Source organism: Neofelis nebulosa, chromosome 7 (genome assembly GCF_028018385.1).
Source record: "Neofelis nebulosa isolate mNeoNeb1 chromosome 7, mNeoNeb1.pri, whole genome shotgun sequence".
Classification (NCBI taxonomy): domain Eukaryota; kingdom Metazoa; phylum Chordata; class Mammalia; order Carnivora; family Felidae; genus Neofelis; species Neofelis nebulosa.
Window position 1 is genome coordinate 5,204,473 of NC_080788.1, and position 27,439 is coordinate 5,231,911.

At 52.3% G+C, this 27,439-nt stretch overlaps 2 protein-coding genes across 6 annotated transcripts in view; one reads left to right on the forward strand and one right to left on the reverse strand.

Annotated features, from left to right (window-relative positions):
• WDR73 (WD repeat domain 73) overlaps positions 1 to 21,250 on the forward strand; it is a 35,048-nt gene extending 13,798 nt beyond the window's left edge. Inside the window, exons 9-11 of one of the 4 annotated variants that reach the window (XR_009263789.1) lie at positions 14,244 to 14,536; positions 16,473 to 16,642; positions 17,172 to 21,250. The gene's annotated coding sequence lies outside the window, so the exon portion shown is untranslated. The other 3 variants (XR_009263791.1, XR_009263790.1, XR_009263792.1) reach the window with 3 other exon arrangements.
• LOC131515981 (zinc finger and SCAN domain-containing protein 29-like) lies at positions 9,123 to 19,806 on the reverse strand. 2 transcript variants are annotated; one of them, XM_058736488.1, is made up of 8 exons: positions 19,408 to 19,806; positions 18,566 to 18,650; positions 17,934 to 18,010; positions 17,129 to 17,252; positions 15,893 to 16,660; positions 15,043 to 15,495; positions 14,236 to 14,334; positions 9,123 to 12,679 (listed from the first exon to the last, which is right to left on the reverse strand). In XM_058736488.1, exons 1-8 carry the CDS (start codon positions 19,804 to 19,806, stop codon positions 11,658 to 11,660), a joined length of 3,027 nt encoding a protein of 1,008 aa, XP_058592471.1. In that variant the 3' UTR covers positions 9,123 to 11,657. The 2 variants fall into 2 exon arrangements, with proteins under 2 accessions (XP_058592471.1, XP_058592470.1); XM_058736487.1 differs by having other exon boundaries at positions 14,236 to 14,337.
• Positions 21,251 to 27,439: the final 6,189 nt, after the last annotated feature.

Sequence of the window (27,439 nt, forward strand, 5' to 3'; positions counted from 1 at the left end):
CCCTTGCTCACTCGGGCCCATTCTCTCTCTCTCTCTCTCTCTCTCTCTCTCTCTCTCTCTCTCAAAAAAGAAAAAGGAAAAATGATTGTGGTAAAATACATATAACAATCTGCGGTCTTTTTTAGTTTGAAGCATACAATTGCACAGAATGAAGTACACCCACAGCATTGCACAAGCATCACCGCATCCAATTCCAGAATTTTCATCACCCCGAACAAACGGTGACCATCACGGCTCTGGTTTTCTGGCTGTGGGGAGGGCATACTTGTATTCCTCAGCTCCGGCCGCCGTAACAGAACCCCACAGACTGGGGGGCTCAAGCAGCAGAAACTCAGTACTCACAGTCTGGAGGCTGGACGTCCAAGATCCGGGTGGCGGCAACTTTCATCATGAGGCCTCTTCTCTTGGCTTGAGGGAGCCACCATCTCTGTATGCTCACATGGCCTCTTTGTGTCCCTGCAGAGAGGGCTCTGGTCTCTTTCCTCTTGGAAGGACAAGAGTCCTTCAGTCCTTTCAGATTAGGGCCCCAACATTATGACCTCATTTAACTTTATTTACCTCTCCTGGTTTTTTCATGTTTATTATTTATTTTTGAGACAGCATGCACACAGGAGGGGCAGAGAGGGAGACAAAGAATCCCAAGCAGGCTCTGCACTGGCAGCCCAGAGCCCCACGTGGGGCTCGATCTCACAAACCTTGAGATCATGACCCAAGTCAAAACCAAGGGTCACATGCTCACCTGATTGAGCCACCCAGGCGCCCCCTCCTTATTTATCTTTTAAAGGCTTCATCTCCGAATACAGTCACATTGGTGGTTAGGATTGTAACGTAGAAATTTGGGTTGGGGGCACAATTCAATTCATAGCACTTAGGAATTATTTTGAAGTGAGAAAAACCTAATTTTCAAATGAAATTTTTTTTTTTTTTTTTTTTTTTTTTTTTTTCAGTTTAACAGTGAAGTCGAGGGAACATTACATTTTGGAGTTTAAACTACACAGTTTCAAGATGTGATCATTTTTACCATTTTCTGAAGTCTTCTACTCATTTCCCCCACACCCCCTCGAGAGCTGATTCTGTTCTCTTCTCAGCCCTGTTCAGTTATGTCACATCAGTAGTTTGAAAATGGCCAAAATGGAAATATTTAAACCCACAGAAATTGGCAAATACTGCAGCATACCACTGTGTAAGCTATATTATGTCACCAAGTAAAAGCAGAAATGAGTTATTTTAGAAAATAGTAGAGTTAATGCATGAATTGAGAAGCTGTTTTGCTGAAAAATCCTGATAAAATGCATATCAATCAGTCATCGTCCAGCCAGAGAGCCAAACACATCGAGTAATTCAGTTGTGGGGATTTAGTTACGAGGCATCTGAAAGCGGCTGCGAGGGAAGGTGGGGCCCGCAACGTGAGCCACAGCAGCAAGTTACACGGAGGGTTACAGAGGGGTGGGGGGGACGGGTGACCAGAGCTGAACGGTCGGGCCTCCCAGTGGGGAGGGGAGCGCAGTAATCTTGCTGGGGTGGGGGTGGGGGGGAGGCTGGAGCCACGGAGCAGGAGCGGGGACCGCCCAGGCGACCACGGGAGAGTGCAGGAAGTACAGACAGGCCGAGTCCCCTGGCTTCTCTCCTTCCGCCGCCCAGCATCCTGCCTGTGCCCAGGACCAGAGGACCAGATGTGACAGGAGCTCGTCCGTAGGGGAGCGCAGAGGGGCAGCCAGCAGGAGTCTGCACCTGCAGCATAAAGCAGAGTGGACGGAACCAGGATGGATCTGAAGACGGAAGGCTGGCACCACATCTAAACCTCTATGAATTAAGGAAGAAAAAGGAAAAAAAGAAAATAGGACAAAGACTGTAAAAGACTACTGTGTACAATTACATGTTAATTTGAAAATCTCAAGATACTGTTAATTTTCTTTTTTTATGTTTATGTTTTGAGAGAGCATAAGTGGGGGAGGGGCATATAGAGGGGGAAAGAGGACCCAAAGTGGGCTCCATGCTAACAGCGGCGAGCCCGATGTGGGGCTCGAACTCACAAATCATGAGATCATGACCTGAGCTGAAGTCAGACTCTCGACCGACTGAGCCACCCAGGTGCCCCGATACTGTTAATTTTCTTAAAAACATAGATATTTATAAACTACTAGTTTAGTAGAAATTTGAAATGACCCAATACTCAAGAAGGAAAAACTGGGATGCCCGGGTGGCTCAGGTGGTTAAGTGTCCAACTCTTGATCTTGGCGTAAGTCATGGTCTCACGGCTCATGAGATCAAGCCCCACATAGGACTCTACGCTGACAGCACGGAGCCTGCTTGGGATTCTCTCTGTCCCTTTCCCACTCTGTCTTTCTCTCTCTCAATAAATAATTTTTTTTTAAGTTTAAATAAACATTTAAGAAATAAAATGTTTAAAAAAAAACACTTCAAGGAGTAGCACCAAAAAGAATGGGGGTAGGGCAATTTTGTGGGTACATTTTTTTAAACTGTATTTTTTTTTAATATTTATTTGTGAGAGAGGGGCAGAGAGAGAGGGAGAGAGAATCCGAAGCCAGCTCCAGGCTCCAACCTGTCAGCACAGAGCCTGACGCGGGGCTCAAACCCGTGGACCATGAGATCATGACCTGAGTTGAAGTCTGAGGCTTAACTGACTAAGCCACCCAGGCACCCCCATTATTTTAAACTTCTAAAGAACAGCAAGTTCCCATGCCGTAGAGACGGTTTCATTAAAAAACAAAAAACTGGAGAACTAGCTGATTTCCTCTCATGAAGGTGCTATAATCATATGATACCATATATAATCGTATAATACCAACACATGGCCCAGAAACCGGGTGTGCTCACAGACATGCGCACACACAGACACCCTTGCTCAAGCTCGATCATTAACACTAGACGGTGGCCCTCAACACTGTCAGCCCCAGCATGCCTTCCGTGAGTACCCCTTTTCTGCCCTGAAATAAAATTTTACAGGGAAAATGGATTACTTACAATTTCAGACCCAGTGTGAATACAAAAGAATATGTGTTTCAATACATAAATGTTCATACGTGTGTAAAATCATCGAGAACAGGACCGCTCCAAGTACGGACCAGTACAGGTGTGTGCCGTATCTGTGACTCACGCACCAAGGAGTTGAGGACGTGACTCTTCGGAACTGGCGAAAACCTCCTTGGCAAGTTCTGAACAAAAGAATGTGCCATTTTCCCTAATTTATTTTTTAAGTTTATTTTGAGAGAGAGGGAGTGTGCACGTACAGGGGAGGAACGGCGGGGGGGGGGGGGGGGGGGGAGGGAGAGAGAGAATCCCAAGCAGGCTCCGCGCTGTCAGCGCGACGCAGGGCTTGATCCCGCGAGCTGCGAGATCATGATCTGAGCTGCAATCAAGAGTCAGACGCTTAACCAACCGGGCCACCCAGGTGCCCCTATTTTCTCTTGTTTTCTATAGGAGTCGAGTTTCCGGGAAATTCGGATCTATTAAAACCGTGCAAAGCTGTCCTCCCGTAGATGTAAAAAGTTAGGGTCTAGGCCCACCTGAAAAAGGCTCCCCTCCATCACTGGTTCTCCAACTTTCACACATGTCAGAAGCACCTAGAGACCTGGTTCAGGTTGCTGGGCTCCACTCCTGGAGTTTGTGACCAGTAAGAGTATCAGCCAGGGTTTAGTGAGAGAGGCAGGCCAGCCGGGGCTACTTCACACGCACGCGCACACAGACCTGAACTTACGGACCTGGGGGAGCTGGGCCTGGGGCCCGCGGGCGGGCAGCTGGGAAGGGAAGGTGGGTGTAGGAGGGCAGAGCCGGGACCACCTGGAGCGGGTCAGTTCTAGCTGTCTCCAGTGTTGACGACGTGGGTCTCCTGCGGGAGGAGCTGGCACCCTTCACCACGGAGCTAAGCCCACCCGTGGCTGAGGAGTGGGAGACGCTGGAGACAGAGCGGCCGCATGCAGACCGGCGCCGGGATGAGCTGCAAAGGCACCGGCCCCACGGCCCAGGCATCAAAACAAAATGGCAGCCACTTAACTTCCTCCACCTCCAGGTCTCATCCCACAGTGACCCTTGTGGCTCGCTCTACCTGGAAACATACAGGGAAGGGAATTCTGGGGGAATGTGGTGGTTCTACCTGGCCGAGTCACCACATTATAAAGCCACCTCAAGTTTGGGGGTGCGGCTGGAGAATTTGCACTTCTAGGAGGTTCCCAGGTGATGCCCTTGCTGCACGTATGTGAGCCACCCCGAGTCCCTGCACGTCCAGCAGCACGTGCGTTGGTCAGGACTGTCTCAACAATCGCATTTCGTCTGCGTGGCCCCGGCCACCAAATGCCAGTTGAGCTTCCGATTTGTGGGACAACTACACGTCCTCACCTCCAGTTTCCAGAATGCTCCTGTGGGAACCTACACAGTCCCCGGGAAGGAACTCCTGGGGTTCTCTCAGCAATTCTAGGAAGATGCCCGAGAGAATCCCTAGAGGGACCTGCAGATACCCAGTCATTTCACACTGACATCAGCACAGGACCCACTCCAGCTCTGGGCAAGGAGAGCGGAGATTCAGCAGCACGGAAGGGAGAGAATGTTCGGGAACGGTTTCGGCCTCATAAAAATTCAAGAACTAAGAGAAAGACTAAGCAGCAAAACGGAGAGAAACAAAGAAATGGCACTGCAGCTAAGGGGAGTATTTCAGTTCGGGACCGCTGTGGCTCCTGCGTGAGGCTGGGTCTCGGGGGGACAAGGATGCGAGTCTGTGGAAGGAGCCCTGGCCCGGGGCATGGACACCTGTGCAGAGAAGAGCAGGGGCGAGAAGGAAACCGCAGCCTGAGACAGATGGACAGGGAGGGCAAGGAAAGGGAGACAGAGACAGGGCACGGTAAGGTTTGCATGAAGGCAGGAGGCATGAACGGTCCCTCCCGTGTGTCGTTGCCGTGACCGGTTATTATGAACGGGTCCGGTCAGCGGGGCTCGCAGGTGCCCGCAGCTGTGGGAGGTGGAGGTGACGCCACAGGTTCCGGTCCTCGCCACCGCGTTTACTGAGCATCGTACCGCGCTGGCCGCTGGGATAGGAGATACAGAGATGTGCCAACCTGGCCCCGCTGGCGGGGGACTTGAAGGACCCACGTGTAAGGGGAACCAGTCGTGTGTTCTGAGGGCACAGAGGGCCGAGTATCCACCCCTGCTTGGTGAGAGACCAGGTGTGATCAGGAAAGAGGATATTTGAGTTGTATCCTTCCTTCAGGCCAAGGAGACGGTGGGGTGTTCCAGGCCGAGGGAACCACGTGGGAAGAGACAGAAGTGAGAAGAGCCACAGGCCCAGCCTGGGAGGCAAAGCAAGTTGGAAATACGACTGAGAAAATGGGCTGTGGCCAGTCAGTAACGGCCCCGCGTGCTGGGCCGGAGAGCCGAGCCCGGAGGCTTTTGAGTGAGCAGATCCGGGCGGGGACTACGCGGCTGTCTGGAGGAGGGACGTAGGCCTCCTCCAGGCCAGGAGAGCAAGGATGTGTGACAGGTGCCCACCTGTGCGGCAGCCCGTCTTTATATGCCCGTTCATCGTTTGCGATACGTTTCCTCTGGGAAGTATAACCGGTCAGCGGGCGGTTTAGGTTTCCTCTGCCCCGCACCACCCCGTGGACTCGGGCAGAGTGGGCGCCAGGAGGGAAGCCAGACACGAGGGACGAATGTGTGAATCTGCTTAACATGAGGGACCTGACAGGCCAATTCACGGGGACAGAAAGTAGAACTGTGGTTGCCAGGGCCTGGGGGGAGGGGAAATGGGGAGTTGGTGGTGAACGGATATGCTTTGAGTTTGGGCTGGTGAAAAAGTTTTGGTCTTGGATGGTGGTGATCATTGCACAGAAATGCAAATGTCTTCGATGCCCTGAATTGTACCCTTAAACATGAGAAAATGGTAAATTTAATGTTGTGTATGTTCTACTACGGTTTTTTTTTTCAACTTGAGTTTTAAAAATTAATTTATTTTTTGAGAGAGAGAGAGAGGGCACAAGTGAGCAAGGGGCAGAGAGATAGAATCCCAGAACGGGCAGAGGGAAAGAGAGAGAAAAGTGGGGCTCACCCAAAACGGGGCTCGAACTCACCCAGTGCAGGGCTTGAACTCATGAACTGTGAGGTCGCGACCTGAGCCGAAGTCAGGTGCTTGCCACCCAGGCGCCCCCCCCAAAAAAGTTTTTTGAATGTTTCTTTCTTTATTTTGAGAAAGAGACACAGAGCACGAGTAGGGGAGGGGCAGAGAGGGAGGGAGACAGAGAATCCGAAGCAGCCTCCAGGCTATCAGCGCAGAGCCCCACTTGGGACTCGAGCCCAGGAACCATGAGATCGTGACCTGATCTGAAGTAAGAGTTGGACACTTAACTGACTGAGCCAGCCAGGCACCCCTGTTTTACCACAGTTTTCAAATGTGGGTGCCAGGGCCCAGTGCTTTAGAGGGCCCAGCCCCATCCAGCCCTCCTCTAGCTGTGTCCTCCGTGGCCGGGAAGTCCGCATGGCCAAGGCAGTGCGCCCACAGATCCCACGTTCCTCCTCCAGGCCATCTTCCGGGAACCCGGGACCCAGAACGTCCTGTCTGAATGGCCTCTTGTCCATTCCATCCTCTCAAGGACAGACCAGGCAGTCGGCGTGTGCACTCTGGGCCTGAGAGGTGGCCAGAGCGGCTGCTGGCGGGAGCACGGACAGAGCAGGAGCACGGACAGAGCCCACATGCACAGAGCTGGGCACCTGAGCACTTGCAGGGGAGGCCTCACAGCGCAGAGCGGGCAGGGCAGGGGCGGCTCCTCCCACACCGCCAGGTTCCATCCTGGGCCTTGCAGGAGTCCGCAGTTCTTTCTTTTTTTTTTTCTTTTAACATATTTATTTTTGGGGAGAGCACAAGCGGGGAGGGGCAGAGACAGGGGGCAGAGGATCTGAAGCAGGCTTTGCGCTGACAGGCTGACAGCAGCGAACCTGCTATGGGGCTTGAACTCCCGAACTGGGAGATCATGACCTGAGCCAAAGTCAGGCCCTCAACCAACCGAGCTACCCAGGTGCCCCAGGAGTCCCCGGTTCTAAATTGAAAGCCTGGCTTCATCGCCTCACAGCCTCCAGGATGGCTAGAATCAAAAAGACAGAACAGGGATGCCTGGCAACTCTTGAGCTCGGGGTTGTGAGTTCGAGCCCCACGTTTGGGTCTAGAGATTACTTAAAAATAAAATCTTAAAAAAAAAAAAAGAACCAACTATACCCAGTTTGGGGAGAGGATGTGGAGCAATGAGAACCCTCATATACTGCCAGTGTCACTGTAAAACGGTGCAGCCTCGGGGCGCCTGGGTGGCGCAGTCGGTTAAGCGTCCGACTTCAGCCAGGTCACGATCTCGCGGTCCGTGAGTTCGAGCCCCGCGTCAGGCTCTGGGCTGATGGCTCGGAGCCTGGAGCCTGTTTCCGATTCTGTGTCTCCCTCTCTCTCTGCCCCTCCCCCGTTCATGCTCTGTCTCTCTCTGTCCCAAAAATAAATAAAAAATGTTGAAAAAAAAAAAAATTAAAAAAAAAAAACGGTGCAGCCTCTTTGGAAAAAGTAAGTCTCGCAATTTCTCCAAAGGTTAAACATCGAGTTACTAGAGGACCCGGCGATTCCACTCCTAATCGGAAACGCGTCCACACAAAACGTGAAAACGTGCACATGAATGTTCACGGCAACATGATTCCCAACAGCCAAAGGTGCAACGAGCCAATGTCCACCCGCTGATGCAGGGTTAACAAAACCTGGGCTGTATCCAGACGACGGGACGCTTCCAGGCTGGACAGGGGAGTGAAGCACTCACACCTGGTCCACGTGGATGAGCCCGGAAAACACGAAGCTGAGGGAAAGAAGCCAGTCACAAAAGGCCACTTTTTGTAGGATTCCATTTATGTGAAATGTTCACGCAGGCAAATCCGCAGAGACAGAAAGTGGATGAGTGGCTGCGAGCGGACGTGGGGCGGAGGGGCGGGGGGCGACTGCTAATGGATACGGGCTTTCCTGGGGTGATGAACATGTTCTAAAATTAGATAGTGGTGACACTTGCAGAATTTTCTGAATATCCTGAAAATAGCTGCATTTTAAACTTAAAAAAAAAACCCGCACACACAAATCTGATGTTCCACGTCATACTGAAGTATACTTGTTAAGGGGAGACGCTAAGAATATGAGTCTGTTAGCTTGACTTGGAACCCTCAATATTTAGACGACTGTCACGGCCCGTACTCTGGCCAGCGTCTCACAATGCTGGGGTCCGGCCCCGGGGCTGAGCTACAGTTATGTGTTTTAAATGATGGTAGGGTGTTTGGGGCATCGGACCCCAGGGTCAGGAGCTCTGCAGATGAGAACACAGGGCACAGAGAGGGGATGTGGCCTAGACAGGAGGGCGGTCATTAGTTAAAGGGACGAGCTGTCCGGAGCGGTTTTGGGAGACGGGGTCCTGCCGCTACTTCCCGCAGGTTTTGCCCCCCACCCCCGTGGGCCTTCAGCACATCAGCATCTCACAGGCCTGACAGAGACGCTGTCCTTGCTAAGGGGCTGTGGCAGGGACTCTCAAGAGTCATTCTGGGCACACACAATCGTTCCCTTACATGCCGACGTTACAGCCCAACCCCCACAGAAGCCGTGGCTCCCAGGAGTGCACATCTGGGGACTGATACGACAGGATCATCGAGACCCCCCCCCCTGTGGCGGAGGCAGACAGATCAGGGCCGCAGTCCCAGCTCTGTGCGTCTCCCCGCACCTCAGAGTGGCCGAAATGGTCGACACCCTACAATAAAGTGCTTAGCGTGGGGCCTGCCTCACCAAATACGCAGGGAACCAGGGAACAGGGGCTGGTGTTGATTCGCTCTGCCTTCCACTAGAGGACTGGCGGAGCTGTGCAGAAGGCCTGGGGAGCCGGGGTCCTGGAGAGAAGTAAAGGGAGAGGGTGTTGTTCTCTGCAAGCCGAGCAGTCAGAGCCAGTGAGTGGGTCCCACATCCCGGGCTGAACAGAAGGGAGGCCGGGGTCACACGCACCTCAGCGGGGTTTGGTGCTTGTGGCCGTTAGAGTCTCTTGGACTCTCCGCCCTGGGGCTGAGTCTGTGATCACTTGATGAAAACGGCTCACCCTTTGGCCATCGCACTCACAGGATTCGCTTGGAATTCGCTTATGTAATGGGTTAATATACTTGCATCAGCTTCGGCTACTAGGATTAGTGCCCCGAAACCCAACTCCTGTGTTTCTCGCTCTCTGTACGTGAGAATAAGAACCGGTATTTCTGCTATGCGCCTCTTCAGTTAAAATTTTGCAATGCATAATCTGATTGTCATCTATTGCAACTTTTATACTAGAGGTGAATTTCATGCATTCCCCGCTATCACTTCATTATTTTTCTCTGGAGGGGATTTCCAAGTGAACAGCTTCCCAAAGCCGCCCTGCTTGCCTGGTTCAGAAACTCTGAAGCCGTGATTATGAGCTGGAGCTGGAGGTGAGCTAAAAACTAAAGCCCCAGAGCTTTGCTCATGCCGCGTCCCGAGGTAGGCGAAAAGGCAAATCAGAACGCTCTGGAGCAAGGGAATGGATAACTAGTTTCAAATCAAAATCCAGGCACTGTAAAAAGTACATATTAAGTTGGGTTCACTGGGAAACCTCTCCACGTGATAGTCAACTGGTGAAACTCAGTGCTCTAGTCTTCCACTGAGAACTATGCCAACATCACTTGGGAGAGCCATCTCACGTGTCCCAGTGCTTCACGGACTGTAAGACCCCTATGAAATATCTACAGTCTCCAGCTCAGTTTCCCCCTTGCTTTGCTAAGGGGAAAATACACGTGAGATGGCATGGTAATGGATATTACATCTGAATCTCCGTGTTCCATTCCAGAAGTTTCCAAAAGGGAATGTGGTTATTTCCAAACTCTTTTTATAACGCACAGCTATGTTAATTTTAGTATCGTGAATTTCCACCCACGTAAAGATTTTCTCATTCAAAATAGTAAAATGATTTAAAAGAATACATATCACATTTATTTCCTGGCCGTATAAAAAAAATTCTGAACCCAGATTTCTGGGATACCTCTTTGAAAACGATCTCCCAAAACAGGCTCTCCGAAGTGTCCTCAATGGCAGCAAACTGACATCCTTCGAAGGACTTCTGGCTCCAGATAGCAGATACTGGGCAGAGACAAGTCTCACGGATAAGAGAGGCGACCAGGCCAGATAACAAACACGCTGTTCGTTCTGCCAGTGTTTATTAAGCCTTTCTTCCATGCCGGACACTACTCTGTGCTGGAACTACATCGATAGGAGGCCTTCTGAGGTGGTCTGAAGACAATTCTCAGAGGAAAGCTCAATGTTTTCAGTAATGGCAACAACAAACAGAGTTCACAGCCCGTCAGAACGGCTGCTTTTGACGGACAACACTTACTTGAATAGGTTCTTTTATGTTCGTTAGAAGACTCCTTACTTAATCGTATTCTATAAATCTAACGATATGAAACCGTGACATGTGTAGACTGTGCTTTGTTTTATAACTGGTGGGTTTCTGGAAGGTTGGGGGAAAATATTTTCAAGCCAAGTGCACGAAGGAGAAACCAGAACAAGAAACCGTATCCCGTTTCTTTCTAAGCACCATCGGCTGCATGTGTCAGAGTCCCTCCAGGGGCTGTGCTCTGCTCACTCAGAGACACCCCAGACCTCCAGGACCCGTGCGCCTGCACGCGGCCTCCCCTGAGGCCGGGGATGGAGCGGTGGCTCCTCCAACCCGGCCTCCTTCTTAACCGCTGCCAAGGTTAGTGGTCGTTTCTCTGGACGTACTTGCAAACGGAAAAGGCTTTCCCCATTTCATCATCCTGTTCGTGATCTCCTAGACCCGGTGTTATGTTTTTAGGGCACTGCGTGGGCCATAGGGCTCGCCGGCAGCACTGCTGGCAATTTGGAGCGGTTCTACCCTGCGAGACGTCTGCTTAGGTCAAGTCCTATTAATTGCTGGTTCTATACCTCAAAGATGCCAGTCTCCTATGGCTCAACCTAACATGTCGAGAGGAAGAGTAGGTCATGGTTTAGAAAGCCAACCCGGAGCACTGACCTTTCCTCGTCCAAATGACACGACAGAGTGCTCTCCTCTTGGGTAAGAAGCACGCAGAGAAATGGAGACGGTTCGCGGGCCCCACCCTCCACAGGGAGAACCGTGGAAGACCTTGAAAAATGTGCTCAGTTAATAAATCCCCGTCTAGCTGCCCAGTGCTGAGAAGAAAGAGCTCAGCCACTACCGGCCCTGTGGCGGAGCCGGCCACCGTTAATGCCATGAGCACCGCGGGGCGGACCTCCTCTGTCCTTGAAGGGGGGTCTTGGGGACAAGAGTCTCACCCTCATATTACCAAGCTGTGGAAGTTAAGGCACAGAATCCTAATGGATACCTATCGTGATGGTGATACAGTCCAATTCAGAATGAGTCTCTGAATTCTCTGGAAATTAGCTTCCACTTCAATAGTGCGGATAAGCAAGCCCTGAGTAGTATTCCGTAAGCCAGCTGAGTTTTCAGTGAGAGAAACACAATGACCTCTACCGAACTGGGACCTAAATCCCTGGTCTCCTGTGGGGGTCATGGTATAGAATCAAGGACCATACAGACCTTTCTTAGAACAGATTCTGTGGTGCTTCTAGATTTGATGCTTCTTAAAGACGTTTAGAGCCTCTCGCCCACATGGGTTCTCCGATGCGCGCTGAAATGCGAACTGTTGTTAAATCGCCTCCCACAGGCACCGCATTCGTAGGGCTTCTCTCCCGTGTGGGTCCTCTGGTGTATGATGAGACTTGAGCTCTGATTAAAGCTCTTCCCACATTCGCCACACTTGTAGGGCCTCTCTCCAGTGTGAATGCGCCGGTGGGTAATGAGGTTTGAGCGGTCACTGAAACTTTTGCCACACTCGAGACACTCATAGGGCTTCTCTCCTGTGTGGATCCTCTGGTGGCTGGTGAGCGTGGAACTCTTACTGAACTTCTTCCCGCACTCAGGGCACTGGTAGGGCTTTTCGCCAGTGTGCGTTCGCCAGTGCGCACTGAAGTGCGAGCTATTGGTGAAACTCTTTCCACACTCACTGCACTTGTGGGGTTTCTCTCCTGTGTGGACTCTCTGGTGCATCAGGAGGCTGGAGCTCTGGTTGAAGCTCTTCCAGCACTCTCCACATTTATAGGGCTTTTCTCCAGTGTGGATTCTCTGGTGTGCTGTGAGGTTAGAATGATCACTGAAGCCTTTCCCACATTCGGGGCATTTGTAGGGCTTCTCCCCGGTGTGGGTTCTCTGGTGGCAGACCAGGTGTGAGCTTCGGCCAAAGCTTTTCCCACAATGGCCACACCTAAAAGGTTTCTTTTCTCCGATGTGGGCTAACTGGTGGACAGCTAAGTGGGAGCTCTGGCTGAAATTTTCCCCATATTCACAGCATGGATAGGATTTTTCTCCTACGTAGGTTCCCTGAGGACCTATGAATTTCCCTGCGTCTCTTTCTGGAGGGGAGAGTGACCCTCGTCCATCTTCTAAGGGTACCTCCCATTGCTTTTCTGCCCCATATTTGCCTTCCCAGTCTCTCCTCCAGGCAAGGTACTGGGAAACATCCACCTTGGGTCTTTCTAATAATGCCCCCGGCAGTTCTGCTTCCTCTGAAATGTTCTGGCTTGAATTCTCCTCATTCTCTGTCCTTGTTTCAAGATCTGAAAGAATGAGGTGAAACTGCAAATGTAGCGTGTTTTCTGAGCTCAGAAGAACAGAACCGATGCGAAAGCGGCCCTACCGGACGGTCGGAAACAAACTCTTGCCGGTGACACATAGAACACAGTCAGTTTGCCATTAACCAGAAACCAATCATCTGGAACAGGGCTGAACCTCGTTCAAGACAGCAGACTTCCAGATCTCACTCCCTCCCCCAGCTTCTGAACAAGAAGGTCGTGGGGAGGAAGGCTGAGGAAAGGGAGGAGGGCAGGACCCAGACCCATTTCTTCCTCTCCCCGCCAATCAGATGCTCTGCCCCCAGGCGTGGCCCCTCTTCTCCTCCCCACCCACCCGTGTGCTGGCAATCGGTACTAAAAGGCTACCTTTCTCTTCCAGGCTGAGGGACAAGCCTGAGAGTGATTCTGGCCTCTCTCCGTCCCCTTCCTTGCAAGTGGGAGGGAGGACTTCTTTGATGAACAAGGAGCTGGGCCCCGTGGCTCAGAAGACCAGCAGTGAAGCCTCTATCCCTGCGGGGCGAGGCTGTGGCCATCCCCTGCTGCCTGTGGCTCCAACTGGGTTTCAGTGAGGAAGCCCACCGTGGCCACCCATCTGAGCCACACTGCCCAACGGCTCTACAGTTAGAAAGCTGTCATTTGATCTCAACGTCTTACTCTTACGCTTCTTGGTTGGTCTGGAATCTGAGCGGGGGAAGAGCAGTACTATTTATCAGATCTCCTAAACTTCCAACAAAATAACTGAGCCCAACCAAGGAGGGAAGCTCATCTTAACCATGAGAAATTCACCCCTGCAATAAGCTAAGGCTGACTGTAGTTTAATTTGGGGGTGCCAGGGCTCACTTTTTCTATTAATCTAGTTAAGTGATAGTTAATTATAGTTAAAACTCTGATAGAAACTTAAGAGGGAGGGGCGCCTGGCTGGCTCAGTCGGTAGAGCATGTGACTCTTTATCTTGGGGTCATTAATTCGAGCACCACATTGGGGGTAGATGTTTACTTAATAAATAAAGGGGGCATTAAAAAAAAAAAAGAAATTTAGAGGTGCCTGGGTGGCTCAGTCGGTTAAGCCTCCGACTTTGGCTCAGGTCACGATCTCACGGTTCATGGGTTCGAGCCCCGCGTCGGGTTCTGTGCTGACAGCTTAGAGCCTGGAGCCTGCTTTGGATTCTGGGTCTCCCTCTCTCTCTTTCTGCCCCTCCCTGGCTCGCTCCTGTCTCTGTCTCTGTCTCTGTCTCTGTCTCTCTCTCAAAAATAAACATTAAAAAAAAAATTTAGGAGGGAAATCATCAACACTAAGGATTTGTTTATATCTATCTAGAAGCCACGGTAACTCAGGAGAGCAGGCTTTCCTGGCTGCCACCTGCTTTTCTATTCTCCCCACATCCTGTGGCTTCAGCACCCCTGCATAATAAACCGGGAAGGCCAAGCGAGTGGGTTCCTCTCCCAGCCCTCGCCCAGTGCTGCCTTGTCCGTGTTCGGAATTCCAGATGACTTCCTTGTTGGTGCAATACTAGCTTTTGCTCATTTTCATTCGTTTCCCACCTGCACAGGAAGTTTTCCGGAAGTCCCGGGGATCGTCATTCCAAAGCTCTTCACTTCTCTCTGGCCTCGAGACCCCGTCTGGCTGGCGGGCTGGAAGTCCTACTCGAGGAGAATCAAGAAGGGACATGGAGTTCTTATGCACTTTGCCTTCTGTTCTTATATCTGGACGTGGTGGGTGAAATGAGAATGGAAACACCTACCAGAAAGATCTGGTTTTCAGAAGAAATCGTTTAGGGAATGACTCAGGAAATGTGCCCCCTTAAGTGAGGAGTACAGGGCAAGGTGTTCATCTATCTTAACAGTAAGTACAATGATGGTGACAATGAAAAGGAACATTTGCTGAGGGCCAGCAATGTACCAGGATCCTCATGACAGCCCAGTGAGCTAGATACTATCACTCTGTCCATTTTACAGATGAGACAGTGGAGGCCTAGGTGTTTAACCAGTTTGCCCAAGTACAGAGAAGTCTTTAAGTGGCAGACTGTTGTATGTAATACGCACAGGGTATGTTAGATGGAAACAAACAACTGAAACTTTACATCACTCGGACCTCTCTTTCCTCTATAGTGGTTACTAAATATTATTTCTAGAATGTTGTTACTAAAAGCAGACAGGGAGCAGGGCAAGACCCTCAACGTTGTCTTTGTGAGTCACCCTGCACTACTGGCTAAGAAATCGGTCTTAACCTGAGGAAGTCACTCCAGAGTGATAGACAAGAAGCATCTCTCCCGCTTCACAGTCCCTAATGCTTCCCTCGGGCCCTCGTCTCTCCCACGGTCTGTGGCCGCTGTGGGGAGGAGAGCTTACCACTGGGATTCCCCCTCAGAGCCTGGGGGCCACGGCTCTTGGGCTCCTCTCGGGGCTCCTCTGCCGGTTCGCTACCGTCTCCCGTCACACCTTCCAGCACGGCCTTCCGGTTCTCTTCGGAGCCCCCTCTATTCCGCAGGAGGCCTCCTGCCACCTCGAAGGCATCATAGGTGCTGGCAAGGGTCCAGGGGCTCATCAGGGCGTCCATCTCACGATAGAAGGGGCAGGTGCCCGGGGCGTGCGTGCTCCTGGCTTTGCGGTAGTGGGTCTGGAGGTTTTTGAACCGGTAGCGACACTGTTCCAGTGTCCGCGGGAAGCCGCGCTCCCGCAGCCGCTCGGCCACCAGCCGGTACACCTGGCGGTTCCGATGGCAGGTGCGCAGTTTCTCGTGAATGTAGGGCTCACCGAGAATCCCCAGGAAAATTTTGGTTTCTTCGTAGCCCCAGTGCACACCTGGAGGAGAGGTACAGAGGTGAGCTGAGACGGTGCTGCTGGTTGTGCGGAGGACAGCGGGAGACCCCCCACTCCCGCCACAGCATCTCGGTGATTTCCGGAGAAACAGTCAAGTGGGTTTTCCTCTGTGATGGGACTTGATCCGACAATATGCACACGTTTATTTTTACACTTATACACATGACTCTTACATAATGGTTCTTCTTTTTCTCGACTGCACACAGGAACAAAGGGCTATCCCATTTGCACATAAAAATAGCCTTTCCTTGCCCTTTCCAGACGACTACAGTGTGCCCTGAATCCCCACGGCACCCCCGAAATAACCGGTCGTGGCAAGCTTTTCTCCAAACCCCGCTGACAGCGAGGGCCTCCCAGCTTGCTCATGACAAGGACTTACCAGCCGGACTCCGAAACAGGGCTGGGATTCCAGGGCTTCCAGACACTTCTTCGACCCCCAGTTCTTCCCCCTCAGAATCCTCTGTGACGGCTCCTAGATGCCCTTCTTCTACAGATGCTGTTGTGTGGCCGGGGTCCGGCCCCTGCTTCTCTGCCCTGCCTTCCAACACAGCCTCAGCCAGCACTGCCTCCTCCTGTCCCCAGCGGCGCCCCTGAAGCTCTGCATGCTCCACATCACAGGCCCTGTGCCCAAGAAGAGCCCCTGCCACCTCTGGAAGGGGGGTGGTGGCCCGTGGGCACATCAGGGCGTCCATCTCACGATAGAAGGGGCAGGTGCCCGGGGCGTGTGTGCTCCTGGCTTTGCGGTAGTGGGTCTGGAGGTTTTTGAACCGGTAGCGACACTGTTCCAGGGTCCGCGGGAAGCCGCGCTCCCGCAGCCGCTCGGCCACCAGCCGGTACACCTGGCGGTTCCGATGGCAGGTGCGCAGTTTCTCGTGGATCCAAGACTCACTGAGAATTCCCAAAAAAGTCTTGGTTTCCTCATAGCCCCAGTGCACCCCTGCCACCTTCTCATCCTCCAGGCCCTGCAACTCCAGCTCGTCCCACATCTTGGCTTTTCTCAGGACGGGCACGTGGCCAGGCTGGCCTCTCCCCCCACCCGCTGCGGAGTCGCTGGCGTTCTCCTCTCCGGGACACTGAAGATCACGCCTCCGTGGGTCCTCCTCCTGCTCCACGTGGGAGCTGACACTGCGTAGGGGGGTTGGAAAATCTGTTTGCAGAGGGAGACACACAGAAGATACAGTGGTTTGGTGACTCTAATCCCAACCACTTCATATGCCAGGGAGGGGAGATACTATTAATTTTTTTTTGTAAGTCTGAAGGGATTCTTGGGAAGCCTCAGTAAAAGTAGTATTCAGGCTGCGAGGGAGCAGTAAGAAAAAAATCCAGGCCCAAATCTAGACCTACACATGCACGTACATCTGTCCTGAAACAAAATTCAGGCTCCCACCAGAGGCTTTACTGACCGTCTTCCTAAGATGGTCAGTAAATGTCAATACAATATTCTCTCTGGGTTCTAGAAACTCATCCTTGAGAGCACTGACTTTGGTATTAGATTATGGGTCTCTTTTCAAGCAGAACTGAGGGCTTTGAACAATATGATCCCAAAAAGGTCTGGGGTAGTGAACACTACGGATAACGCCACGGCTAACTTTGTGCAGGAAAACGGCGCTCTTACCCGGCGAGACCTCACTTGCAGATTTCTCCCAACTTCTTTCCAGGTGGTTCCTCCATCCAGGTCCTGGCTGCCTCCGTGCCTCCTGGGAGATGTACACGGCCACATCGCCGAATGTCACCAACTCCTGGGAAAACATAACACCCTGTTCAAAAGGTGCTGCCCTGGGACAAAATGCCTCCCTATATGGCCTTCATCAGAGGGCAGGTGACAAAAAAGGCCGAGGAGAAACTAAAAAGCGAGTTTTCTTTGACTTTTAAAGGCAATAAAGGACGGGGAGGGAGCCGGGGAGAGAGAGAGAAGCCAGAAAGAAGCTAACATTTACGGAACACCAGGTGTGCTGTGCCAGATATTTTCACACTTGCTCAGTTATACAGTCAGTATGTGGCAGATCCAGGGTTTGAACGCAGGACTTTCTGACCCTGAGGCTTTTGTTCCCTCCACGCCTCCACAGTCCTGCACACCATGCGGGCACGACTCGGATATGGAAAGAAGGAAGTAACTATTCCTTTTAAGGCAAACGTGCAAACCAGCACGATCTTACAATCTCGGGCTCAAGGAAAAGAATGACTTAATACCATTCCTCACCGCCTCAGCTGTGGTGCTGCCTTCCATACGGAGGGGGGTGTCAGCAACATCTTTCTGGCTGGTGAAATTCTGGAGCCTAATCTACAAAGTTACTGAGAACCCCCTCCACCACCACTGGGTAAAATTCTCTTGGCATTTCTGGTGAGCAAAAGAGTTGGTGGCAAAGGGCCCCCACTTGAATAGTGAAAGGTGTCCTAAGTAAGAGAAAGATCTGGCTCACCTGAGGGCTGTGCATCATCCCCGGGTCACTGCCGCCCTCCTCCAGAGAAACACCCAGAGTTCCAGGACCAGGCAGGGCTGTGGGGAAGAAAAAGGAGCAGTGAGGAGACCATGTTTCTCAACTCCTCCTGAGGACGGGCCCAACTTAGTTCTGAAACAGAAGAGTCTTCCCCCTTCTCTTGGTGTCTGCTCTGTCCCAGCAAAGAAAGTTGGTGAAAAACCAAAATGAGGAGAGTTCCCAATTTTCCCCTTCCATATCCATCCAGGTTACTGATGCAGTTTCATGATTTTCTTCTTCAGTTTTGATAACACATCCGCATCATCCAAATTGGTCTGGGACACACGTACCTGTCCTGAGAATTACTGTGCTTTGATTTGACCCCACCTTGTGCTTTCTCCACCAGCCAGACCTAAAATCTGTGCCCAACCTACTGGGACAGTAACCTCACTCACACAAGGAGAGGTACCACAGGCTCCGCTGGGTACTTTTACAAAACATGCCAACCGAGGCCCTTCCTCCCTTTGGAGGTACCTGTCGAGGATCCCCCAAGCCTCATTTCACCTGCCCCATCCTCCCACCTTCGGCACTCTGAGGGAACTTACCCACCCTCTCCCCACACTGCTGCTGCTTACCGCTCCTGTGCAAGGCTGGGAGTTCCTCTTCGGGACTGTGATGCCACTGTTCATCCGGTTCTGGCTGTGAGTTCTTCACCACTGCCTGTAACAGACACATGAATCCTGTCTGTGCTTGCTTGAGATGGATGTCTTGGGAAGCTAGTACTGATCCTAAGCGTTCCTTCTCCTCTGAGCATACCTCCTGTCCCTGTTCAAGGACTAGAGGGGTCGAAATTCTGTAGGAACCAAAACTTAACTATCCCAAGATGCAAAGAAGCAAAGGAGGAAATCAGTCTCCTGCAAATCACTGCAGTCCAGTAAGGAGTGTGGATGTGCAAAAGACTAACAGATAAGGTCTGGATCCCAGGCTCACTGCAATCTGCCCACCAGCTCTCCTGAGGCAAGACTCAGCCAACCAAAAATATAGCTGTTTTTCAATAGGACCCAAAGGTGCAATACTGGCCATAAAGACCAGTGAAGCCACTTGCGTCAGGCTGGCTGCTGACGAATGAGAGCTGTTCTCCAAAAAGAAACCAAAAACCAACCCACCCACCCACCCACAAACCCTAGCTTTTCTGTCCTTCTGTGTGCTCCTCCTCACCCGGAGTGGTGTTCAAGCCATTTTAAGCAATTCTCCTACTTAACGGCAGGGCCCCACACTCAGAGCAAGCGCTGTTAGGCATTCTCTGAAGAGTCCGTCTGAGCGTGGAAGGAAAGCCGTAGCCACCAGGCCCAGGGAATGAGCAAATGCCACTTTGCCACGAACAGCAAAGTACGGCACATCACCCACACTGCTGGCAAACCAAGGGCACGCTCCCACTTCCTCCTGCTTTACCCAGAACAAGGTTCTCGCTTCTCACCTGGAGCCCCCGTCTCCCAGGCTCTTTCTGCAAGTCTTCCACCAGGGCCACGGCCTCCTCTCCACTCTCTGGATGCTTCTGTCTAACCCAGACCTGGATCTCCCGAGGAAGGACAGCCAGGAACTGTTCCAGCACTAGCAACTCCAGGATCTGCTCTTTCGTACACTTCTCTGGTCTCAGCCACTGATGACAGAGCTTCCGGAGTTGGATGAGGGCCTCCCGGGGTCCTGATGCTTGTTGATAGCAGAAATGCCAAAACCGCCGGCAGGAGGTCTCTGGTCCAGGGTCGCTCCTTTGGGAAATTTCCTGCTCCCAGTGGGAATCGTCTTCCAGCTTCACTCTTTGAAGCTCTTCTTGCGCTCGAGGAGTCTGGACTTGTGGGTCCCCAGCTACAGCCATCGTTCAGTTCACGGAAGAACCTTGCCACTGGGCTCTGAAGCTCAAAGCCCTTCCTTTACCTCAATGGGGAGCTACCATCAGATAGGAGTCACTAAGTAGAACTCGAAATCCTAGAGCCACGGATAATACATTACAGAGTGAATGCTAGTGACCATCACAAGTGTCAGCCCAGCAGGACTGAGGTGAAGAAAAGAGCCTTCGTGTCCTCCCCTCCCCATGTCCTGGTGCCCGTGGAGTCTGGCCCTGTGTCACTGGGGAAGCAGCTCCAGAAGTTCAAGAGGAGGGTCAAGAGCGGGTGATCTGATTGGAAAGTAGGGGGGCTTGAGGCTGTGTTTGCACAGCAATTTACTTGAGGCCGAGAAGATGTCACTCATCCACACTGACGAGTGAGGATGGACTGGAGAAGACAATGGGGACAATAAGCCGCCCACCCTCCCAAGCCACTGGTCTTCGGAACTAGAGTGTGACAAAGTCAATGTGGCAGGACAAGTACGAGAGGGCGCACAAGGTAGCAGCACCTTGGAGAGCAGCAGCCGGGTGGAGCTGGCTCTATCCAACCTTTCAGAGATTCAAAGGGTCCAACCTCTAAACTGCCCTCACCTCTGGCTGGTCACCCCACTCGGGATTCCTCAGCGCTGGAATAACTCTCTCCCAAACAGGGAGATTTACCCTGGCTAGGATTACAAGCGTTAAGAGCAGAGATACTAAAAACAGACCCATACGGGATGTCAGGGCTGGCAGGACAGTTAAGAAATACTTGGACTTCAACTCCCTCAAAGCTGGGCAATCGTGGCTCAGAGACCCCCAGAGACTTGCCCAAGGTCACATGGCTGGTGTTTGGCAGGAAATAAACAGGGGCTCAGCCCCTTGACCGTGGACTGGGGGACTGGCCCGCAGAGCGTGACTTACACCGGAAGGCTACTCTGCTCCGCGGGCGACCTTCTCTGGAAGCCTTATGGGGTAAATGCGGGCCCTGGGGACGGGGTCGCCTCGGCGGCTACAAGGCCAGGGTCCTCCCCGCCGAGTCCGGTGGGCGGCGCGAAGGAGGGCGCCGCCAGCACGAGGGCCGCATCTCGCCCGGGGGCCGCTCGCGGGGCGGCGGGGCCTGGGCCGGAGGCGGCGGGACCCTGGGTTTCGGTCCGGTCACGCCCACCCGGCGAGGGCGGCTAGGGCCCGAGGTGACAGCCGCGCGCGCCAGCCGAGGCCCTGCGACGCCGGGGGGCCGGGGCCCGTGGCACCTTCTCCGCGGCCGCGCAACGTCCCCAAACGACCCTCGAACCCCCAGCCCGGACCCGGAGTCCTGGCGTTCGGATGGCCACTAAACACCGGAAGCGGAAACGCGATCCCCAGAAGGACTGGGTTTTGCCAGACTCCATTTCCCATAGGCCTCCGTGCCCGCAGACTGACAACAGCACTAGCCAATAAAATGTGAGAACGGCCTAGACGCCTGTGTTTCAGACGAATCACTGATGAGGGGTGGGACTTTACTGCACGCGGGATCTGGGAGTTCAGAACCACAGCCTGGAGCAGACCCAGCGGAGGTGGTGTGGTCCTACCGGCTCCCCGACTGCTGGGGGCCCTGAGTGAGAGAGAGGGAGAGCCTTTGGGGGCCCGGGGTCTGCGAGTGCGCCGCCGAGACTCCAATTCAGATTTTTCGCCACTTAAGAAAGTACTTTTCCGGCATGGTTGTCCACTATGGCAATGCTTTACCACCACCACCACCCCTCCGCGCACACACACGTCCACCACACACCCTCATTTCCTGCGTGCACAGCCCTGGGAGATTTAAGGTGAATACTTTGACAAGATGAATACTATTGGCGCTTATTCATTCCAACAATCAGCCGTGGAACATTAACTTTGGCCCAAGCCAAACACTCCCTCCTCCTAAGGAATGCAGGCCAGCAGAGGATGCATTTTTATGTATTTATTTTTTAATTTATTTTTTGTATCTCTAGGTCCCACTTGGGGCTGAAACTCATGACCCGAGATCAAGAGTGGCATGCTCCAATGACTGAGCCAGCCAGGCGCCTCTGGTGGATGCAATTTTAAAATGCTGCCCTGAACAACCCACATATCTCCAATGCAGTGTGGTAAGTGCTCAAAGGTGCCTTCAAAGAATGTGGCTGGAAAGAAATACTGGAGAGCGACTGGGAGAGCCCAAGAGGGTAGAAGGTGCGGCCTCAGGGGAAGGGGGCAGGAAACTGCATTTTATTGAGCACTTACATTGCATATTTTCTCTGGTTTGGATCTGATAATAAATCCTGCATAGTAGGCCTCACTCTCTCTTTAACAGATGAAAGGTCCAAAATTCAATTAAAGGTGGGTGAAGCGGTGATTATTCCCACAGAAGGGGCAGCCTTGGGGGGGGGGGAGGGGCAGGCAAGGGAAACACAGGGTGGCAAGAGGGGCTTTCCAGAAAGCCCTAAGTCCAATTGTGAGTCTGGGCCAGGAGAAGGCTTTGGGTTCCCACCATCAAGTCATGGAGAAGCTTTGCTTTTACGCATTTTCTATTTAAGATTTCCCTTGAAAAGAGTTTCCTCTGTTGTTGTTGTTTTTTTTTAACGTTTATTTATTTTTTGAGACAGAGAGAGACAGAGCATGAACGGGGGAGGGTCAGAGAGAGGGAGACACAGAATCTGAAACAGGCTCCAGGCTCTGAGCTGTCAGCACAGAGCCCGACGCGGGGCTCGAACTCACGGACCGCGAGATCATGACCTGAGCCGAAGTCAGCCGCTTAACCGACTGAGCCACCCAGGCGCCCCTCCTCTGTTTAAAAAAAAAAAAAAAGGAAGAAAATTGAAGATTACTAATCCACGTCCCTGCCCAATTACCTTAACTCAGGGAGCTCCTGAGCACATGGAACTTTGACTGGAAGCAAAATCAAGCAGGGAGAGTGTAGCCCCAAACACAAGTCATATCGACCATCAACACCACATCCAGTACTTGAAGGGAGAAGACACGCATACGTGTCCTCAAGCTGTGGGCCACGCCCCTGAAAGAATGGGACTAAAGGACCCCCAAAAGTCTACACACATGAGATACTTTCCCACTTGTGGCCTCCTGGTCCCTCAGAGGACAGTTGTCCTCAGAAACCTAGACAGGTGCGTTTTTTGGTGAAAGCAGGCTACGTCTAGGTCAGAGTTAGCAATATTACCACGGATAGGATTTTGGTGTTCTCTGCCATACAGAGTGACCGACCTCCTCCAAGCAGCCTTCTGGAGTGGGCACAGCAAGCACTGTCATCAGTTTTGCAGATGTGGAAATGAGGCTTCCGGAAGTGATTTGCCTCATCATAATGCTGGTTAGTGGCACAGGTGTGTCTAGAACCAGGTCTGGCAGGTCTCTAGGTTTTTTAAGTTTATTTTGAGAGAGAGAGACAGAGAGCACGCTTTGGGGGGAGGGGCAGAGAGAGGGGGAGAGAGAGAACCCCAAGCAGGCTCCACGCTGTCCGTGCAGAACCGGAAGCGAGGCCTGATCCCGAGAACGGCGAGATCACGGCCTGAGCCAAAATCAAGAGTCCGTCATTCGACCAGCTGAGCCACCCAGACGCCCAGCAGGTCTCTTTGGCTCACAACCCACCATCCACTATGCCACAGATGCCAGGACACGAGTGGGAGGGAGACACAGGAGCCAGTAACTCTGAAGGCAGCGCCATTTGGGACAGCTAGGAGCGGCAAATGTCTGTACGTCAGTTTCAGCAAGCGTTTGGTTTCTGGATCCCTGATGTATTTAGAAAAACACTGCACAGAGGTGTTCAGAAGCAGTGCATAAGGGGACAAGGATTTCCAGGTGAAGGAGATAAAAGCTTATCCTCCAGGAATTCGACAGATGACAGCCACATATAATGAGTGGAGACTATATTCCCTAGGCCCACTGGACCATCCATCCAACTCATTTAACCAGTGATACTAACTTACCTGTGCAAGGAGACCTGTCCAACAGGGAAACCTGGCAGAGTTAACAAGGCCATCTTGGGCACTGATGCCCAAGACATCATGATTTGATGTGCCCTTGGACACGGATAACAAGTGGTTTTGAAGCCCGGCATCTGTCCCCGGAGGGGCTCATGGCTGGCGTCTGCCTGTCCCTCACATGACCGCTTCCTTTCATGTCCGGCTGCTCAAGCACTCTGTAATCACAAAGCCACCATTGCAGTCACTCAAGACCAGGAATAAGGGGTGCTCTGAAGGAGGCTTGTGATAGGAGATCCCCCACCATAAATTAATAATTGGAGTTCTAGATTCTCTTGGTCTCTTGGAAATTGAGTTAGCAGGAGCCTGCCACCCAGGGTCCGGTCACCTCTAGGTAACTGGGGAAATCCAGTCTCTGCACCAGAAAGGCTGGGGACCAGAACTCTGCGGTCAATTGGCCAAAGGTGCCCCCGCTGAGGCCTCCTGGCAGGCACGCCTGCCCTCAGACGCCAACAGTGTAAACAGGCAGTGGAGACGCTGTGTCTGCCAGGGCCTGGGAGCTCCAGGGGCCCGGGGGGTGTTTCCTTGGAGCCGGACTCCCCACCCCACAGCCGTTCCACAGCTGGCTCGGGCCTGCGAAGGGATGGAGAGTTCTCAGAGCTGGGACACTGGGAAGAGCCAGCAGGAGAGGGGGAACTGGGGGCAGGTAGGCCCTAGAGCCACAGCCCCTGCTGACACCAGAGGCACGAGCTCAGTTGCACCAGTGACTGGGTGGAGAGCCAAAGGGGATTCGCCACCAGCCGTCACCCCCCACCAGGCGAGGAAATCCTCTGTCTCAAAATCTGACCATTGTCCATACAGTCCTACTTCGACTTCCTCTGGGGCCTGGGGCTATGTTATCAAATCATGAGAGTAGAAAAAGGAAGGGCCCTAATATTCTGTCCAGAAATTTGAAAATACTTAACAGGGCCCGCCCGGGCAACAGGGGAGGTTAAAATGGCCGTGCGTGTGAAAAAACTCCAGGGCTGTCCCGGAGGGACTGTGAGTGCGAGCCCAGCACCCTGGGTCCCTGCTGAGCTCCCTGTGAGGAGACAGGACTGCAAAGTCAGGGATAAGGGGCTGGGAAGAGCCACCACTGGTCACGTGGCCCCGTGCAAGGCAGGACCAATTTCAGTTGTGGGATCTTCTTGCTACCAGCTACAGGGAAGCCTCGTAGCCGGTGTTGTTTGCATTTCAGTGTTTGATTCTTTTCTCCATCTTTTCCCATGGGTACTTCTCAGGGCTTTAATAACACAGTGAAATAAAGCAGCAGGTGCCGGGCAGGTTATGCACCGGATTCCCCTCTGAGCCTCCACTCCCCCAGCCCCGAAGCAGGGATACGGACCTACCTCACAGGGTTGTCAAGATCAAGTGAGGCGTACGTGTAGAACGTAGCACAGAGCCTGTGCACAGCAGCTGCTCCCTGGGTTGTTGCTGTAGGCTAGTGTGGCTTATCATAAAGTATAAAAACGCAACCCAAAGGGAAGAAAAATTCCATGAAAAAAAGAAGTCTCTTTATGACTTGCCTCATATTGTAAAATGTCTACTAAAAGCCGGGGGCGGGGGGGGGGGGTTGTGATTGGTGGCCCAAGTGTCTAGAACCAGGTCTGTCCAGCTCCCAACACTCCCTTTACCGTGCCAAACATGAGAACAGGGACAGGGTGACAAAGTACTGCTGGGCGTGGACCTGAGGGGCCTCTGGGATGTGGCGGTGCTGTTTCTTGATCTGGGTGCTGGTTACATGGGTGTGTCCAGTTTGTAAGAGTGCCATGAGCATACACTTTTGTGCACTTACCTGCGTTTTGTATTTTAAAATGGATATATAGGGGCACCTGGGCGGCTCAGTCGGTTAAGCATCCGACTTCATCTCAGGTCATGATCTCCTGGTTTGTGGGTTCGAGCCCCACGTTGGGCTCTGTGCTCACAGCTCAGAGCCTGGAGCCTGCTTTGGATTCTGTGTCTCCCTCTCTCTCTGCCCCTCCCCTGCTCACATTCTGTCTCTCTCTCAAAAATAAAATGTATATATTAAAACGGTGGGGGGGGGTCTCAGGATATGTCATATGAATGCACTAGGATCAAAGGGTAAGAGTGAGATAAGATACAGTCTCTTGATAAGATACATTGCTTGTCCAGACAAGAGAAACATTGTGTACTAGACTCAGCTACAGGAAAGAAAATGCCTAGTTTCCCACTGGCTTCTGACACCTGTGACATTTCAAAAATACGAGTTGTTTCATTAGGATACTGGTTAGCTTGGGGTTTTTTTATGTTTAGATTATTTAATTTAATATTTATTTATGGGTTTATTTTTAGAGAGACAGCACACGCTCATGAGTGCTAGCAGGGGAGGAGCAGAGAGGGAGAAAGAATCTTAAGCAGGCCCCACAATCAGTGCAGAGCCTGATGAAGGGCTTGAGCTCATGACCGTAAAATCATGACCTGAGCTGAAGTCAAGAGTTGGAGGCTTAACCGACTGAGCCGCACAGGTGCTCGTTTTTTTTAAGGATTTAAACAAAAAAATTTTTTTAAGAGGGAGTGAGTACACAATCGAGGAAGAGGGGCAGAGAGAGAGAGAGAAAGAAAGAGAATCTTTGGCTCAACACCCAGCGGGAAGCCCGATGTAAGGCTTGATCTCACAAACTGTTACATCATGACCTGAGCCAAAATCAAGAGTTGGACACTCAACCAACTGAGCCACCCAGGTGTCCCAAGATTTTATTTTAAGTAATCTCTGCACCCAACGTGGGGCTCGAACTTACAACCCTGAGATCAAGAATTGCACACTCCGCTGACTAAGGCAGCCAGGTGACCTGGTTAGTTGATTTTTATAGATGCCTTCGGCTGTGACTTCATTCACCAATAGCAGTCAATCCTAACTTAGGCAAGAGGCACTGAAGTTAAAACTCACTAACGTGTATTTATCATCGTATCAAAGGGAAGTGTGGGGAGCTGAGTCCATTTTCCAGGTCAGAGTTTCAGGTTCCCCCTGCCTTTTGCATTTCCGTATATCTCCGAGAAAGGAACTCAATTAGCAAAAAGTGAGTTCCTACCACATACCAAGTCCTGAGCTGGGTGCCAGAGATCAGTACAGGTGTGATCATAACACATAGAAGGCAGAGGAGCAGAATCATGTCTGAGGCTCTGAGGTTGGACAGTCCTTGGGTGCAGGACGCAGGGTGAGGTCTGCCAGAGAAGAGCAGGGAAGGCCTCACGAAGGAGACGGTACCCAGACTGAGTTTTCAGAAATGTGCAGGTGTGCCCTCGGGAGGCCAGGCATCCCAGAACAGAACAGGGGACAGCGGGAAGACAAGGCAGGCCCTGTGGAGCACATTCAAGGGGAGCGGCCAGGGGGCGAGGATGGTCAGGGTACAGAGGTTCCTCAGAGGCCCGTCAGGAAGACTTCATCTGTGCTCCAAGGAACACAGCCTTTCTGTAGGATGGGGAGCCCTGGGGGGGGTTAAACTGGGTAGTGAAGGGCTCACACTCAGGCTGGCTACAGTTGAGGATGAAGAAGGAGGCAGGGAGGGAGCCTGCGGGCTACTGCAAGCGGAAGGGTATGAACTATGCCCTGGGGGTGGGGGGAGGAGGGAGAGATGTTAAATAGGCTGAACTTGCAGGTCCCCAACGGCTCTGAGGGAGGGAGGGAGGGAGGAGTCTTGGGTGACTCCCAGGTTTGGGGT